The following is a 19,361-nucleotide window of genomic DNA, read 5'->3' on the forward strand; positions in this document are numbered from 1 at the left end:
CAATGCATTAAAGATCCCCAGGGACTTCCCTAATGGTCTAGTGGCTAAGACCGAGCTCCCAATGTAAGAGACCCAGATTCGATTGCTGGTCAAGGAAACCAAGACTCTACATACTGTGGGGCAAGCCCACACGCCCCATCTCCTGAGCCCCTGCGCCATAACTAGAGAGAAGCCCTCCCACTGCAAGGAAAGATCCCACATGCCACAACGAAGATCTGCCGTGACGAAGACCTGACTTAGCCCCCAAAAAAGTTAAATAAAAATATCAGTATTTTTTTTAAGTAAGTTATAATACATGTGTGGCAAAAGAAAGCAGGGAAAAAATCAACAGGCTCATATTAGGACCTCAGGTATCACTTAAGAAAATATTTAATGGTGCCCCTCTACTTAGATGTTGAGTCCTTCCTGTTCTGGAGTATACGCCAAGGATGTGCAGAGGCGGGATTGTAAGGCAGGTTGAAGATATCTTACTGTATCATTTCTACAAATGAAAGTAGGCTGAGTATTACCCAGACTATGTTAAATGATTACTGTGGTGTCCAAAGTACTGATTCCAAGTTAGAATCGAGTCAGCCCACCGGAAAGTGGACATCCCTGGGGATCAAATACTAACAAAACAAATGAAGTTCTATTTAGCAATCATCACTCTAAACTTAGGGGCTTCCTTGGTAGCTGAGTGGTAAAGAATCTGCCTCCCAGTGCAGGAGACACGGGTTCAGTCCCTGGGTCAGGAAAATTCCTTTTGAAGGAAATGGCAATGCACTCCGGTATTCTTGCCTGGGAAATCCCACGGACATAGGAGCCTGGCAGGCTGCAGTCCATGAGGCTGCAAAAAGAGTTGGACATGACTTAGCGACTAAACAACAACTCTTAACTTTTCTTCCCTTGGGCCAAGCCCAGATCCCAGTTCATACTCACCTATAAATTTAAATGCAGACTTCCCTGGTGGTCCAGCGGTTAAAGAATCCGCCTGCCAATGCAGGGGACATGGGTTCTGTCCCTGGTCTGGGAAGATCCCACATGCCACGAAGCAGCTAAGCCTGTATGCTACAACTACTGAGCCCGCAGGCCGAGAGCCCATGCTCTGCAACAAGAGAAGCCATGGTGATGAGAAGCCCATGTGCCACAACCAGATAAAGTCCACGTGCAGCACCTAAGACCCGGCACAGCCAAATATATATATATATATTTTTTAATTTAAATGCGGATGAAAGCTCTATCATTAATCTCACTCTTAACTTTTTCTTGTTAATTTGTTTTAAATTTTTGTAATAGATTATAAAAGAATTCAAAGATTTAAAGAACACTTATCTTCTTAAGACACAGAGGAGAGATGAAATGTTAAAAATTAAAGTATAACTCAGATGTTTCAGGTGCATAGTGAAAAAGTTTATTTATGACAGATTTCAAAATTCGGAAGAGAAGACAAAGAATGCACAAAAGCATCACAAAATGGTTACATAATATAAAAACACAAGAACTGAGCTATTTCAGGAACAATAGCTCAGGATCCTCTGTGTATCAGGCAACACACTCAGTGCCACGGGGTGGTGGAAATACAGTGTTTTATTAAAGGGAAAACCACTCAGCAGGACATAACAAATAACAGTTTGGTTCAGAGTTCTTAGAAACCATAGGCGATGCTGGCAGCATTTGTCATGAAAAGGAACACATAACTAGTTGACTGTGACAAATGATTGCTTGCAATACAGTGTATTTTAAAGAAAAGGCTGTGACACTGTTTCCCTTCCAGACCCCTTTTTGTAATGTCGGCATCAGTGCGTGATCTAGAATGATAAGGAAAGAATGCCTTTGTGGTTGCCAGTTGCTTAAAAATATTTACCAAGAAAGCATGATCATCTTTCAGTCAACGGAGAGATCTCAGTGCATGGCACCAAAGCAGGCCTTTCAGAAACACAAGCTAAATGGCATAAGGTCGTTTAGGAGATCTTCAAGCACCTCCTCTATTCCAATTATCTTTACCCAAAGACTGGCTTTCTTATAATTAATCACTTTGGTTACAAAGCAGCTTTCTTCTGGGGATTTCAGGACACGTCCCATTATTAAGGGAAAAGGGTACACCAGAGTCATGGGTGATGGGGTTGCTTTCTCCAGACTTTACTTGCTCTTGAACTAGCTAAATGGAAATAATACTGCTTGACTAAGTAAAAAACAAATTCATTTATGGAACAAGCATTTCAGAAAAGGATGTTAGTGGAGTTTTTAATACGAAATTTCTCAGTAAAATATGCTGCTTAGGAGAGGAAAGAAAGAATTAGGATAATGTTTTCCACATGATTCTTGACTGAACCTGAAAACCAACGGTAATAATCAATTACAGATAACATTACAGATGAGGCATTTCAAACCTGAGTGAGGAAAAGGGTTCAGGAAGAGAGCTCCTTTACCTGTGAGTTAAAGGCTCTTTTGTTATCCCATATAGTATCATATTTTAAACCAAAACATTACAATTGTTCATGATCCTGTATCAGAACATTCAGAAAATATATGTACTTGATCCCCTGGAAACCATTTCACATATTTTATCCCTAGATGAATCAAACCTGTCAGCTTAAAATGACAGAGAACTATGGAATTTAATTTTTCAAAAGCCTGTATCTCTAAATTTCTGGCATACATTTTCCTCATCTGTTTATAAGAGTGAAGAAGAGCCATGAAATCAACTCTGGTCCACATACCTGGGTGACTGAAAGAAATCAGATTGTGAGTTCAAACCAGTGACTGGGACTCCAGATCATTTCAAAGCCAGAGTCTTGTGCCTTTGGACTTTCTGAGGACACTGCTGTTTGTAAATGAACCCCCACTAACAAGGGTTTACGCAATTAATTGCGTTTTCTTAGACTGGTGACAAGACTTTAAGACAGGAGGGGCTCTGTCTGGCCTTCTTGCTTCAGGAGGGACAGTGCCGCGCCCCAGAGGGAGTGGTGATTTCTGAAATCTGGCCACACAATACTTAGCAAAGTTTTTCTCACCCTTTGGGTCCCAGATCCTGCCCTAACCTCACTACCTAAATAACTGGGTAGACGTCAAAGGCGTGCCCACAGGTGCTGGACTGGCTGGACGGAGCAAGTGGGTGACACTGATCACTAACCAGGTACCAAAAGAACCAAAGCAGCTCTTGCCGGGGTGCCGCCCCCCATTCCCAGAAAAGAGGCCACTGGGAACCGACTCTCAGGAGGTTCTCCTTTGCGGGAGGCCAGAGTCACTGTCCACATTAGACTGGCTCCTTAGTGGGCCCTGAAGCCAGACTCCACCTCACGCTGAGACTGCACACACAGCCGGTGACAGGGTCTAGTGCCTGTAGACGGAGGCCTTGCTCTGTTTCCCAGCCAGCTCAATTAGCATGTCATCCTCATCGGCATGGCATCACCTCATCCTCTTCACTCACTTGGTGAGCTTAACGAGAGTTCCAACTGCAGTCACACAGGAGTTACCCACCCAGCTACCCCAATGTGCGGCTCTAAGTCATATGCCCTCCCCGGCCCTACTTCCAGCCAAGCTTGATCAGCTTATCTACTCAGCTCACACTATTATCTAATTCTGGTTAATTATATAAACTTGGATATCATGCTGCCAGTTGCAAAACACTACCATAAATAAGAGAAGTGGAGGGGGTGTAGCCCCTCTCTCTCTCTCTCAGTTGTGTGGAAATGAGAGCCTAGGGACAGGATCCCACATGCATGAAAACTGGGACTTTGGTCATAGGGACACTCACCATATATTGGGTTGCTGGGAAGCACCCAACTTGTGACTAGTTTTAAACACCCATCCCCTATTTAGTCCCCAAAGATTCATGCATCATGGCTCCATGAGCACAATCAGATACAATGAATACAAGGACTTGCTCTCTAAAGAGCATGAATCCCTTAACAAGCTACCCCTCACCAAAAAAATGAGACAACCTTCCTTCATACAGAAACTCACTTTCCAACTCTTTTCGACCACTAAGATTCTATAGGGTCAGTGCCCTTTCCACTTCTAGCAAATTCAGGCTTCCAAAAGGTCTACACTTCTGGCTAGGTGGAAAGACTAGTTAAAGAGGTTGGTGTGAACTTTTTCGACCCAGGAGACATTCTAAATGGAGGCTCTAAAAGGAAGACCAAATTGTGTCTGTCTGTTGGTCCCAATGACTGTGTGTGTATGACTGGCCCACACAGATGAAAGGGAATGAGATTCCTACCCCTCACAGGGAGGTCAGCCTACAGAGGGCACAGCTCGTTCTCAAAAAGTTTTGTGGCTTGAGGCTATTCCAGGATGTTGGTCAAACTGAATCTGGTTTTGTTTTTTTTGGCCATAGTCAAAACCAACTGAGGCTATGGCGCAGAGCAGGAACTCCTCCTAGCCTTTCTAAAGTCACCATCTATTTTCGTGGTGCTGGACCCACAAGTCCCAGAGGGTGCAGAGGTTACAATCCTCAGGCCAGGGTTACACTTAGCAGAGGAGTGTGTGTGTTCCTTAGTCGTGTCCAGCTCTTTGCAGCCCCATAGACTGTAGCCCACCAGGCCCCTCTGTCCATGGGATTCTCTAGGCAAGAACACTGGAGTGGGTTGCCATTTCCTTCTCCAAAAGGAACTATAGAAAGAAAGAAAGTGAAGTCACTCAGTCATGTCCAACTCTTTGCGACCCCATGGACTCCATGGAATTTTCCAGGCAGGAGTACTGAAGTGGGTTGCCATTTCCTGCACCTACTCCAAAATATTTCTAAAGGCAATCTTGTTGGAAAAGAAAGCAAAGTGAGTTTGGGATGTCTCCAACAAGCACAGTGAGAACCAGTGAGGTTTCTGGCCGAAAGAAAAATTCCAGTGGATGAAAAGCAAACTAAAGAACTATACAGAATCAGAATATGAGCAGGATTCTGGGATACATTTGATAGCTTTTCTCTCTTTCCCTCATTTTCATTCCTTTACTATCAATGTTAAAAAAAAAAAAAAGGCAGTTCTCAAGCTGCATGAACCTTTTCACTCCTATCCCTTCCTCTAAAACAATAGCTTTTTGTGTAAATGTTAGGGTCACTCGGAGAAGGCAACGGCACCCCACTCCAGTACTCTTGCCTGGAAAATCCCATGGATGGAGGAGCCTGGTGGGCTGCAGTGCATGGGGTCGCTAAGAGTTGGACACGACTGAGCGACTTCCCTTTCACTTTTCACTTTCATGCATTGGAGAAGGAAATGGCAACCCACTCCAGTGTTCTTGCCTGGAGAATCCCAGGGACGGGGAGGCCTGGTGGGCTGCCGTCTATGGGGTCGCACAGAGTTGGACACGACTGAAGTGACTTAACAGTAGGGGTCACTCAGCTCTGTACCTTAGAACCTTATACTTTGGGGTTAAAAGGGAACCTTTTGCAGAAAAGTGGTCTTAAACATAAAAATATTTTGGGTTTGGGTTTCACCTAATTTCTTTCAAAGAGGGACTGGATGGGGCTCATCAAAAACATACAGGTATTTTCTATAAATAGGATGTTTTACAATAATATCTAAACCCACTGATTAAGATAGTGAGCTTTCAGGAAACTTTCAGTTAAAACTCTTCCATATATATATATATTATAAGGGATAATATATACTTTTTAAAAGTATAAGATTTTCTTTCCTAAATAACAGATAAAAATATTTGTATAGTGCATGAATCAATTAAGGAAAAAAAAAAAAAACTAAGAATGGTCTAATTTCAAGTTACTACCTACTTCCATTTTAAAGCTACATTATGTCTGAGGATCCGGGTATTAATTTCAGTCCTGAGGATATGGTGGAAAGCAACAAAGATCAGAAAAAAGTCCTTCCAATGGAAAGCAGTTTGACAATCACCTTCACTCTGACATGCCAGATAGAGAAGAAAACATTAGCTTTTAGAGCCTAAGGGAAGGGGGAAATATAGCATGAGTTCTGCAAGATGGAGAACAGGAAACATTTTTATAATCACCTCCCTGGTTAACTGGCACTGAATGAGGTGAGTTTGCTAAAAACCAGGAACTCTCTGACACTGGACAGCTGATGTCTGTGAATGGAATACTCTACTGGACACCTCAGCAGAATCATCTTTGTTTAAAAGTTAGCAGTTTATAATTTTAAAATCTACGTGATGGATATACATATGGGTGTTTATACTATACTTCTTTTAAATGTTGTTTGCTGAGAATTTTTCAAAATAAAATGTTGAGAAAAATGAACACCCTAAACTTTCTAAATGCCCCATCTCTCAAAAAAGTAGCAAAACTAAATAAACCAAAGAAACTTAAGAACTTGGCCACCTTGTGGAGAGACTTCCAGTCTCTCCTACTGTGAAGTACTTTCTTTCCACTGTATGTTAATATGTATGCTCTAAAGAACGGAGGGGGGGGGGGTGGTGAAAGCAAGTGATTTTCACTTCATTGTTTGGTTCTGTAAACTGAGACAGAGAGAGACTAAGGAAGTGACTACTTCTTAGGATTTGCTGAACCATGAAATTCTCAGTAATTACATGTGGTTTATAGGTAATATTTTGTCCCCAAAGTTCAGTAATTTCAGATGACTTAATATGGGATAGTAAATTCATTAGATGGTGAAAATTCTTCTTTTAGCTATTTATGTGTGTGTGTGTGTGTGAATGGATCAAAGAAGCACTGACTGTTAACGAAACACTGGTACAGAAGAAATATAACAATGTTCAGGACTTCAAAAGTGAGCAGACAATAAGAGGCACACTGAGGCGATGGGAACGAGTCCCTCAGGCTTCCCTGATGCAACAGAACTAGGATTCTAAAGAAAACAAGTATACAGAGACTCTCGTGGCAAAAATCAGCAACAGAAAGTGTCATCCCAGGGAGCCTCCAATGACCTGACAGCTCCATCTTAAGAGAAAGTCAGAAGTTAACAATAAACAGGAAAAAGAAGCCAGGCTTTAGCTGACTGGAGAAGAGCTCAGTAGAAAATTATTTTATAAAGATTCTATTCAATTAGCTAAGGCATGATTTAATTTCAGTGATGATCACACGGCTACCTGATGGGATGACCGCACAGCGAGTTTGCTTTCAGCGCCTCAATAGGCAGTTGCTAGAATAGTTCCTAACTTCTTACAGGACACGGAAATTTGGGCCAGTGTATAATCCTCTACAGAATGCACTCAGATGTAAAGTAATGGAGGTATGAGGCCGCTTGGAGGAGGAGGGATGCTACAGCGGGCCCTGGCATCCTCTCCCACCTGGGGCTGTGCTCCCGGAGGAACAGAAGGTGCGGCTCTAGCGCCCTTTGTTCGTGACGGAGGTGCCGCCACGGACCTGTCGTGAGGAGCCCTGGTCGCTGAGTTTCTGCTTCTGTGCAGAGGGGAGGCATGGGGTGAGGCTCCCACACAGGGAAGGAAGGAGCCAAAGGAAGCATTGTGACGCAGCTGACTCCTCAGACCAGGCGGAGGGCTTGGCAGTCCTGGCATCACGGAATGCCTCTGGTTGGCTGGTCAAGTCCTCTACACTCACTCAAACCTGGACAAATGGGCAGATTTCCTCACAACCTAGAGATCCTCACAGGGAGTGCTGGGGGTAGCAGGCTGGGGTCATGGGGGCATCATTCATCCATCTCAGGAGGGGCAGACCCCTCCCAGAGCCTCACTGGGACTGACCCCACAGGAGTGGAACATCAGCCCTCCCCGACTTCGCCTGAAATCTCCATTTAGTTAGACTCCACAGGAGAGGGGGCCTCGGTGGCTCAAAGCAGGTGGAAGCCTCCTGAGAAACAGACGGGAACTGTTTCAAAGGCGAAGTGAAATGTGGCTTTAACAATAAATAAAAGTAATAAATAAATCTAATTCTTCCTCGGAATTCTAAGGCAGTAGTAACAGGCTTGACGCAAGGAATAAGAGGAGGAGGTACACAGTTGCAGTGGTCCCTTCTCTGCCTCCTCCTCGGCTGAGAGGGGGGGCCCAGCCACTACGTTCCTCTGGGGACACTGGAGGCAGCTCCCCGCGGCACACCCGCTTCATGGTGTGCAAAAGGCGTTCCCCAGGGAACGCACAGGCTTCAGCCTGGTAAAATAACAAAGCCGACCAGCAGCAGCAGTGAAGCTTCCTGACCACCTCCCCTTCGAGACTTCGAACACCAAAAGCCTGTAGCCCTGAATGCAAGCAACCTAGACATCTAGAAACTTAGGAAATCTGACTGGTCCCAAAGCAAAATTTCTAAATATCACCCCTTTTCTAAAGACTGGAAAAAAAAAAGCAGTGGGGAATCTAGAGTGTTGTTCTGTTTTTTAACCTCTTCTCTCAGATTATCTACCCCTCTTTCTTTGATTATACACAAAAATGATTTAGTAACAGTTGACTTCTGGAGATGTGGCATCTGAGATCAATCCAATACCTAATTTCCACCCTTCCCCCTCCCACCCCCAGGGCCCTTGGAAAGGGACACCACCTCTTGAAATAGGAAGTGATGGAGGCAGTTTTTCCTCCCAGAATAGCTTAGACTACAGGGATCATCACTTTGGACTGCATGGAAGTTCTTGAAAAGGGAAAGGAGAGAAGGAGAGGCAGGGTGAAATCCCCAGCCCTCCAGAGGCAGTGAGGGCTCCCAGCCTGTGCTAGAGAACGGGAAGAACCAGCAGGCGGAAACACGGCAGTGGTGAGAGGCTGGCCAGAGCCTTCTGCGTCCCTGACACTGGGCTCCTTCACGGACAGAGTGCTCTTCCCTCTTTCAGTCCTTTCGAAAAGTGAAGAGAGCAGGTGGCCACTAAACCCGCCTGCGTGAAGGCTCTGCAAGAAGAGAGCGCAGCAGTTGAAAGCATACACCTGGAACCAAAACAAACCTATTTTGAAAAGGCAACACCCAACTTCCTCTTAGGCTTTTGGCCTGATGGGTGTCCTCCACAGAGAGATTTTGCCGGAGTCGGAAGCAACGAGAGCATGAGTCAGGAACCACAGAGCAGGGGTGCCACGCCACCATCTGCGGAAGCCAAGGACGGGGCAAAGCTACACGGATGGGCCAACAGTCAGGCCCGCCAGCAGGGCGGGAGGCTCGGGCGCCCCACGCTCAGCTCGGAGCCCTTGCCTATCCAGGACAAGCGGCCCCAGCTGGCAGCCTGCTCCAGCCAGCGCGCGCCGCCTGTGTCCCGCCCCGGGGGGCCTTCAGCTCGTGTAGTAGACGTGGAAGTAGAGAGTCTTGTTGCGCAGCAGGGAGTAGGAGTTGTCGAACTTCAGGAGGTAGATGCCCTCGCCGGGGTAGTCGTGGCTGCCAGCCTGCACGTCTCGGTGGCTGTCCCGGCGGTACACGGGCATGACCTCCCCGTAGCGGCCCCGCAGGGAGCTCCTGGAGCCTCGCTCCACGTCTCCAGCTGGGACGGGGTCTGCGTGAGCAAAGGGCAGAGTGTTCGGCTATGAATTCACAGACCAAAGAGGCCTACCTGAAGGCGAGAAGATGAACCAGGTAACAAGCTGCTGGCTTTCCTCCCACGGGGCATTTGGAAATGTCTGGTGGCCTCCAGCTAGGCCATCAGAGTGACCAGTGGGTGATACCGGCATTTAGTGCCCAAGGGTTCAGGAGTGCTAAATGTCAGGATAGCACCTTCTCAACAAAGAAGTGTCTCCTTCCAAATGCCAACAGTATTTGCACTGAGAGACAATGATTTAGCCTTACAGAGCCTTCCTAGATCCAGGAGTATCTGGAAATTTCCAAGGGGGAGGGCAAGATATTTAGAAGGGAAGATTCAACAAGTCAAAGAACTCGCTAAAGGAAGTAGGAAATGCAGGTAAAGGTGCTATAGCAAGTGACCCCCAAACCCCTACTGATCCCCTGAGGAGCAACAAATAAGATCCTAGGTTCTCCTCCTCTTTGAATACATGCAGACCTCCCTATAGACTTGCTTTTCCATGAAGAAGCAAGTTAAGGGGTTGACTGTAGGATGATATGGGAAAATCAAGGAATAAGGCTAATGCTTATTAAAAAAAAAAAAAGGCAGCCTTAGGCCCATTGTGAGTATGCTTGTGAGTAAGGACTGGAACATAGCACAGAGACTAATTTTAAAACTGCTCTGGGCACAAAGGAAAAAGTAAACAGAAGTCAGCCAGCTGTGACAGGCTGGAAGGAGGAGAGAATGGGTATGTTTGGCAAAGTGCAATCACTCAGCTTGGTTCCAGACCAAGAAGAAATCTAAATATTCTACAGAGAAAAAAATATAAATATCCCTAAGAGAGAAATAAAAAATAATCTCAGGTTTACAAATGTGATCTGAAAAACACTGCCGCTACACACAGCAGCACAACACCCCTTTCCCTGCCCCCAAACCACCCCTGTCCCCAGCAGATCCTGGGGGGACAACATAGCCAGGTACAGATTAAAAAGAACAGAAGCCTTCCACTCAGGCATCACTGCTACCCCACCAGAACGTTCTCTGAGGGTCTGACTTCAGCCTGCATCACTCAACTTGGTTTGCAAAGCTGAAAAGGATTCTCTGCCTGCATTCTCAGAAACAGGAGGACGGGTACAAGGCAGGAAGTGATCTCCTGGTGGTAGCTAGAAATTAGGTTGAACCAGGAAAGGAGACCGGAAATTATGTTCAAATTCAATGTACCTTCGAGCTCCTCGTCTTCTTCCTCGTCTTCGTCCTCATCCTCACTGGAATCACTGACTTGCACCGTTATGTCGGTGCTGGTTACCGGGGTCCAGTCAAAGTAAACTCCAAAGCCAATGTCATAGTCATCGGTCGCAAACTCCCAGCAGACACGCTTCCCCTCGGGGTGGGTCGGCACCCGGATGGTCACCACCTCCCCCCGCTTCACCACCAGACGGCTGTTCTTCTCCTTGCCCAGCTTGCTCTTGAATTCCTTCATCTTGGCAAAGGTCCAGATGCACGGAGGAGCCATGAGAGGTGGGGAGACTGAAAGGACAGGCTGCTTACTACTGAGAAAGAAACCCCGAGGAAACTGCCACACCCGGCCTTTTGCTTAGGGGAGGTGGTCACAGTCAAAGACGTTCTTCCTACTGGCTTCCTTGACTTCTGTTCACAGGGAAGGAGGGAGCATTGCCCTGAGGTGGGTCAGCTGCTCAGTTCTAAACAGGTCTCTTTTAAACTTTATTATAAATAAATATATAAATATTTATCTATACACACACACACCAGGATCGAGTACCAGACATATATATACTGAATAGAGTACCATATATATATATATATATGTATACCATATATACCATATATATATAAACTGAATAGAGCCTACTCTATTCAGACACTGGTTGTTTTTCCTCTTTTTGTCGTATGTAATCCGATGCTTTCTCCTTCCTTCCTTTCTTTCCTTCCATCTATCTGCCTGCCCTTCTTTAAGTACCTAGAGGAACAAAACAAAAACACCTTCCACGGCCCCAAAGGTCTCACCTCTCCTGTGGTCCCCCAGCAGGTCTGCAGATTCCAAATCGGCCGACAGAATACCAACAGCTCCTGTGTGCTCAGACTGGATCATCACGATGTCCCCAGACCTCTGTGGGCCGTGGTACCTGGCCATCTGCACAAGAGCATTCTGGTCACAGGACATGTTCAAAGGCAGGTTCCTATTAGCCTCTTTCGAACTGAAGGCTGCCGGCCCTGCCTTATTATTATTACCTCCACTCTCCCGACTCACAAGTCTCCCGACCCCCGTTGGTCAACGATCCTTTTCTCTCCTCCAGCCACAGGTTGTAATAAACTCTACCCACTTTTATTTTCATGCCACCAACATGTTCCCTAGTTTAGAACTTCTTTCATGTTCTCTCCAGCTTTTTGCTACTTTCCCACTTCAGACTCTTCATAAAAACCTGGCCCACAAACATCCTCATGGTTTGCTACTGACTTTCCTGTTCAGGGTGTTTCTTGGCCACGCCTGCACAGCCCCTCCCCAACGGCTCCTCTCAGGACAGCTCTTGCTTCTGGGCCTTCACTCAGCTGCACATCTTCCTGCTACAGTTTCCATCCAGAGGTTCCTTCCAGATCACAGTCAATCAGTCCACCAAAGTACTGCAGAGAGAGAACCCGGCTCCTACTCCAGCTACTTTTGTCCCCCTGTCTCTCGCCCGTGGCACACCTTGGATGTCCCACCCGACACAGGCTGCCTCATCCACCAACAATGTTCTATAAATAATCACAATCTCACCTTAGACCAGCCCCAGGATTTGCATTTGAACAGTATACCCACTGCCAGACATCTGACTTGCATAGAAGAGTGCAAATGTCAATCGATACTCACAGCCCTCACTGACCCACAGCAGGAGCTGGCGGCCTCTCCCTAGTGGGTTTCACTTCAAACCACTGAGATTAGCATTCCCCTATTTCACGCCATCATGCCTTAATTTCCTGCTCCTCCATGGAGTTGGCAGGCAACTCAAGAAGAAATGCACACCTACTGCCAACACGGAAGAGCCCATCAGTGAGACAGCTCACATCAGAGACTCCAGCCAAGTGTCAGAATGATATTTGCAAGAAATGAATGAGTGAATGAACACATGGATGCTGTAATCCTCCCAGATTAGATTCTCATAATACCTGTTTCTAGAGAGTCCTTCAGCTCTTAGCACCACTATTAAATGAGTTAAACCAGACTTTGACTAACTTCCTTAAATGAGTCCTTCCTTTTCCAGAAGGTTAAACAAAGATTTAGCTTGCAACTTGTTAGCTGCATAGACTTAGTAAGTCAATATCAGCTCTTAACCACAGTTTCCTCATTTGTAAAACAGCAACATAATAGTGCCTATCTCATGGGGCTGTTCTGAGGGATAAATGAAGTGTTGTTGGATAAAAATGCTTTGTAAACTATAAAGCATTATACAAATGTGATTATAATGCCTGGCATTGTCTTTACTGACACCAACACCATTTGTTATTCTGTATATGTTAATATGTATATATTATATATAATGTATTCTGTATATATGTATACATTATACATAATGTATATGTTAATAATGATACAAACAACTCTTCTATCCAAGACAGGGAGACCACTGCTATCAGTACCACTTTTATGGAATCTTTACCATCAGTCCCAAGTAGATCTACCACAAGAAAGCTGAGACTAATACATAATCTAATGGTTAAGGGCTCCTCAGATGGAGAGGATTTTAGACAACAAGTGAACATTCATTATAACCCTTCATTTCTTGAACAGATGCTTACTGGGTGCTAGTACAGAGATGGACCTGGGGACAATGCACATGATTGTTCCCCACATGACTAAATGTGAGATGACAGTGCTTTCTAATTCCAATTTATCCAAATGCGTCCAAGCTTGTACTTTTCAGAGAGAGAGAGAGTAAGAACGTGCTCCCGACCTTGCTGAGGATCTGGGTCTGGTCTGCAGAAAGCAATTCCTGTTCCACCAAGGCCTGGGCCTCCCCGGCACTGGCGGCCTTCTGCTTATCTTCTGGGGCATCCTCCGTCACTGGAGACACCATCTGTGACCTCCCAAAAGAAGACAGCATGTCAATTCATGGACTCTTTTTTTTTTTTTTTCAGCTGTGCTATGTGGCTTCTGGAATCTTAGTTCTCCGACCAGGGACTGAACCCAGGTCCTTGGCAGTGACAACATGGACGGAGACCTAACCACTGGACTGCCCAGGAATTCCCCTCAAGGACTCTTCTAAAAGGTACAGTAGTCCTGGAGAAACTCAGAAAGAAAGCAAACAAAAAAAGCCTTCAAAGGGCACCCCCACCCCTGCCTTCCTCTGGCATTTAGGTCCACTGTCATTTCAGCTGACCAACGCCCTGGGCTGAAATGGCCCCACAGACAAGCAGTGATACCATGTGAGGACCCAGGACGGACAACGCCAGGTCCCAGGACCCGAGAACCATAGTAAATACATGGGTCAGTTGTCTAAGGTGGACCGCAGGTCCGGCTTTTATTCCTCACTCTGGGACCCATGCCGTTTTGCTCCAAACAGAATTTCAACAAAGGAGGGGCTGGAATCCCAGTTCTGTTTTACATGGAAAGCTGCCCTTAGAAGTAAAGGGAGGAGGCCCCGCCTAAGCCTGAAACTGATCACAATGGAAAGGAAGTGCAGACTGATTAGCTGGGCAAGGTTCTCCCCTGCAATCCCAGGAGCAGTTCAGGGTTTCCATTCACGTCCTATCACTGATAGCACACAGCCAGTCCACGGGTGATAAAAGCAAGGCAACCAGTTTTTTTTCCTCTTTTAAAACAAATACTTCTTTCTTAAATTTGTCGTTGGTTGTGCTGGGTCTTTGCTGCTGCCCGGGCTTTTCTCTAGCTATTCTCTAGTTGTGGTGCGTGGGCTCCTCACCACAGTGGCTTCTCTTATTGTGGAGCATGGGCTCTGGATGCGCAAGGCCTTCAGTGGTGGCTGCTCATGGGCTCAGCAGCTGGGGCCCCGGGCTCTAGAGCGTGAGCTCAGGAGCTGTGGCACAGGGCTCAGTTGCTCCAGGCACGTGGGATCTTCCCAGATCAGATTTCGAGCCCCAGTCTCCTGCATTGGCACTCAGATTCTTTACCACTGAGCCACCAGGGAAGCCCACTTTTTTCCCTTTTTAAAGCATATTAATCTACTCTTCCAATGACTTCAAATACAACTATTCTAATAGCTAATTTTAAAGAAGCAAGGGAATAACGTATTCTCTCTTCCATTTCTTCTGGCTTCAGAGAGAATAGAAAAGTGGAGTTAAATGCCAGGGCTGTAAATTGCTTGAAAATTTGTTGCCATAAAAATGTGGGGTGGAGTCTTTAGAGAAGCAGTTATCAAAGTACAGTCTGGGGACCACTGGCACCCGTAAGACTCCTCTTTCAGGGCAGCGTGTGAAGTCAAACCCTTTTCATAATAATTCTAAAATATTGTTTGCCTTTTTTCATTATCATCTTGTTAAGCATTTTCCAGACACTATCCAACATATGATATCACAACAGAATGAACACAGGAGCAGATCTGAGAATCCAACTGTCTTTTGTTAATGCAGACATTAAAGAGATTTACAGCATCCCTCTTCTCACTAAACTATTCTTTGAAAATTAGTTGTTTTTCATTAAAGCCAAGTTATTAATATTAACATGTAATGAGCTCCTTATTGTTATTTTAAATGAATGAATAACTTTTTTTAATTTTGCAGTTTTAATTTCTAGTATGGTGAACATTGACAGATATAACTCACATAAATAAAAATTCTTTAAGGTCCTCAATAATCTCTAAGAGTGTAAAGTTTTGAGAGCTGCTGCTTTAGGGGATCGCCCATGTCCTCAGAAAGGCTGAGTGAATGACTGGGGACCAACACTGTAAACTGCATGGGGAAACAGAGGGTTTACTTTGGAGTTCATTAGTTTCTTTTCTTCTTTCTTTCTGAACATAAACAAGAAAAATCACTCCTAGTTTATAAATCAGCTCTTCTTCAGATAAAACAGAGCCATTGTTTAGAATATCTAAGTCACTCCAATTTACCTCAGAACAAACAAGAGGCAGTTACTATGAAGATTAGAGCTGCGGTCGATTATCCTGTGTAAAGTGTAAATTGGTCTAGGCTGTGAGTTTATTTTGTTCTCTTAAACCCAGAAATCAGAGTCCAATTTGGTTTCCGGACATTACTTACTAACTATCTCTTCTATTAGGAGGTGAGCTTGATGGCAGGGACTCTGCACGCACAGCGTCTACAGCCAAGCCTGTCCCGTGGAACCCCAAGGCCCTCTGCACTCTGACTTCATCTCCCAGAATGAGCTCTTGCCCTCCCCAGTCCACTCCAGTCACGACTGCCTCTTTCCTCTCAAGTCCGCAAACACCTCCCTCTCCCTCACCTAAGGGACTGGGGTGTGCTATGGCCTCCACCTGCCAATGCGGGAGACGGGCGTTCGCTCCCTGGGTCGGGAAGATCCCCGGAGAAGGAAATGGCTAACCACTCCAGTATTCTTGCCTGGAGAATCCCATGGACAGAGGAGCCTGGCCGGCCACGGTCCACGGGGTTGCGGAAGGTCAGACGACTTAGCAACTAAACAAAAACAACAATACAGCCTCATGTTGGAATCGTCCTCCCCCAGTTTCTCGGGGCTGGCTTCCTTCCTCCTTCCCTTCTGCTCATCCATCACTTTTGGGGACGCTTCCTCTTCCTGGCCCATCACTCCTTATACCCTTACCCTGCTTCATTTTTCTACACTGCACTTATGACTGCCTGACGTACTATGTATCAAATTTTTGTTGATTGCAAGACACACTTTTGTTTTCTGACTTTAATACAGCTGATATACAGGATGTCCTAAAAACTGCTGCTGTCTTAAAACTATCTGGGGCCTGGAATGACACGGAATCCCTGCCGGGGCCAGGGAATTGCACCAACTGAGGTGACTTGAATTGAGTTGTGTCTAAGAGTTTTGTTTAGATCACACTGGCAGAATGAGTTCAGACAACAGACTTCTGGCTCATATTCTCAGGGGAGGTGTTTTTTACTCCCCTCGCTCAGCACCAAGGCGGAGACATTCAAGTTGCCCTCAGGTCCTTTTCTGTGTGGAACGATCTCTTGTTTCTCTTCTCAGTGAAGGTGCAGGTTCTTGGGGTCCCAGTGTCATGTGTGTGGGGGGGGGTCTCTTATTAGCCTGTCTTGGGCATTCTTTCCTTACTTGGTGGTATATAAAATAATAGTGCATCTGATAGTTGATGACAATTTACAGCCTATGAAATACAACGTTTCCTTTTTTTCCATCTGCCTCCCCCACTAGAATATAAGCTGCATGAGACCAGGGACTTGGATTGCTGATTCATTTATGGTATCTTCAGTGCCAAGAACACTGCCAGGTAACAGCAGGCTCTCAACAAGTAATCTGTTGAATGAGTACATGAGTGAGTTAACTTTCGTTTGGCAACAAAACAGGACTATTCAGAACGTGAGAACACAACAGTTAATCTGACCATCAGCCCGAGCTTACTATGTATGGTCTCTAAAATGTAGTCTCTCCTTTGCCTTTGTGTATGTTACTTTGCACAAATATGCTTCTGCTTATTTAGAAAAATATTTTAAACAGGACAGGTAACAGCTACATAAATTTAATATTCACATTAGCTTTTTATGGTCTAAAGAATTAGTGAAGGGTATTTGGGGAAAAATAAATTGCAAATCACTTGATGCTGATGATAAACCATGTAAGGGAAAAACACTCACTGTGGGCCCTCTGGTTTATGCTAACCCAGAGCAGGGAGGCCATCCCAAAGGGAGAGAGAGCCAGGTCAGCCAGCCTCGCTAGAAAAGATAGAGCCGTGCCATTTCCATTGCTAAAATATACAAAACACAAACACCAGGCTTCAGGCATCATACTCGCTGGATTTTTTTTCTTCTCACATTAGATTTTAGAAAAAAAACTCGAACAATGTATCTCCCTTTTTCTAAGAATACTCTATATTCAAAATATTCATTTACTCTTAAGAGGACAAAGAAATCAGTTCTGTACCAAAAGCCATTCCCCAAGGATCCTACAAATCAACATGTGCAGAACAAAGGTGGTAACAGGAAAACGGAAGAACAGAGGACATTCTCCTCAGGGGATTTGCTGAGAACATGAACTCTCTCTTTCTCAGGTGGCTCAGTGGTAAAGAATCTGCCTGCAATGCTGGAGACCTGGGTTCAACCCCTGGGTTGGGGAGATCCCCTGGAGAAGGAAGGGCATGGCAACCCATTTCAGTATTCTTGCTTGGAGAACTCCATGGACAGAGGAGCCTAGAAGGCTACAGTCTATGGGGTTGCAAAGAGTCAGACACGACTAAGCGATGAACACTTTTTTCACTTTTTTTATAATCAGTGTTTTGAAGAGACTATGTCTTCCAAAAGGATCCTTATATGTAATAACCTAGTAGCTCTAACAGACAGAATGCCTGATGAACTACGGACGGAGGTTCGTGACATTGTACAGGAGATAGGAATCAAGACCATCCCCAAGAAAAAGAAATTCAAAAAAGCAAAACGGCTGTCTGAGGAGGCCTTACAAATAGCTGTAAAAAGAAGGGAAGTGAAAAGCAGAGGAGAAAAGGAAAGATATAAGCATCTGAATGCAGAGTTCCAAAGAATAGCAAGGAGAGATAAGAAAGCCTTCCTCAGTGATCAATGCAAAGAAATAGAGGAAAACAATAAAATGGGAAAGACTAGGGATCTCTTCAAGAAAATTAAAGATACCAAGGGAACATTTAATGCAAAGATGGGCTCAATAAAGGACAGAAATGGTATGGACCTTACAGAAGCAGAAGATATTAAGAAGAGGTGGCAAGAATACACAGAAGAACTGTAGAAAAAAGATCTTCATGACCCAGATAATCATGATGGTATGACCACTCACCTAGAGCCAGACATCTTGGAATGTGAAGTCAAGTGGGCCTTAGAAAGCATCACTACGAACAAAGCTAGTGGAGGTGATGGAATTCCAGTTGAGCTATTTCAAATCCTAAAAGATGATGATGTGAAAGTGCTGCACTCAATATGCCAGCGAATTTGGAAAATTCAGCAGGGGCCACAGGGCTGGATAAGGTCAGTTTTGATTCCAATCCCAAAGAAAGGCAATGCCAAAGAATGCTCAAACTACCGCACAATTGCACTCATCTCACACGCTAGTAAAGTAATGCTCAAAATTCTCCAAACCAGGCTTCAGCAGTACGTGAACCGTGAACTTCCTGATGTTCAAGCTGGTTTTAGAAAAGGCAGAGGAACCAGAGATCAAATTGCCAACGTCTGCTGGATCATGGAAAAAGCAAGAGAGTTCCAGAAAAACATCTATTTCTGCTTGATTGACTATGCCAAAGCCTTTAACTGTGTGGATCACAATCAACTGTGGAAAATTCTGAAAGAGATGGGGATATCAGACCACCTGACCTGCCTCTTGAGAAACCTGTATGCAGGTCAGGAAGCAACAGTTAGAACTGGACATGGAACAACAGACTGGTTCCAAATAGGAAAAGGAGTACCTCAAGGCTGTATATTGTCACCCTGCTTATTTCACTTCTATGCAGAGTACATCATGAGAAACGCTGGGCTGGAAGAAACACAAGCTGGAATCAAGATTGCCAGGAGAAATATCAATAACCTCAGATATGCAGATGATACCACTCTTATGGCAGAAAGTGAAGAGGAACTAAAAAGTCTCTTGATGAAAGTGAAAGAGGAGAGTGAAAAAGTTGACTTAAAGCTCAACATTCAGAAAACAAAGATCATCGCCTCCAGTCCCATCACTTCATGGCAAATGGATGGGGAAACAGTGGCTGACTTTATTTTTCTGGCCTCCAAAATCACTGCAGATGGTAACTGCAACCACGAACTTTAAAGACGCTTACTCTTTGGGAGGACAGTTATGACCAACCTAGACAGCATATTAAAAAGCAGAGGCATTACTTTGTCAACAAAGGTCCATCTAGTCAAGGCTATGGTTTTTCTAGTGGTCATGTA

General features: G+C 45.0%; 1 protein-coding gene and 1 long non-coding RNA gene across 2 annotated transcripts in view; one reads left to right on the top strand and one right to left on the bottom strand.

Annotated features, from left to right (window-relative positions):
• Nucleotides 1-6,942: 6,942 nt before the first annotated feature.
• Nucleotides 6,943-19,361, bottom strand: part of TMED8 (transmembrane p24 trafficking protein family member 8) — a 31,221-nt gene continuing 18,802 nt past the window's right edge. The window contains exons 3-6 of the mRNA XM_069597177.1: nt 13,280-13,409; nt 11,355-11,481; nt 10,551-10,856; nt 6,943-9,326 (exon numbers count right to left, since the gene is read on the bottom strand). Of these exons, the coding sequence (XP_069453278.1) occupies nt 9,109-9,326; nt 10,551-10,856; nt 11,355-11,481; nt 13,280-13,409 (781 nt within the window). The 3' untranslated portion in view covers nt 6,943-9,108. The remainder of the gene's footprint in view (nt 9,327-10,550; nt 10,857-11,354; nt 11,482-13,279; nt 13,410-19,361) is intronic.
• Nucleotides 13,464-15,005, top strand: LOC138443932 (uncharacterized). The gene is made up of 2 exons (XR_011258371.1): nt 13,464-13,594; nt 13,701-15,005. It is a non-coding gene; the product is annotated as an uncharacterized lncRNA (long non-coding RNA).

Source organism: Ovis canadensis, chromosome 7 (genome assembly GCF_042477335.2).
Source record: "Ovis canadensis isolate MfBH-ARS-UI-01 breed Bighorn chromosome 7, ARS-UI_OviCan_v2, whole genome shotgun sequence".
Classification (NCBI taxonomy): domain Eukaryota; kingdom Metazoa; phylum Chordata; class Mammalia; order Artiodactyla; family Bovidae; genus Ovis; species Ovis canadensis.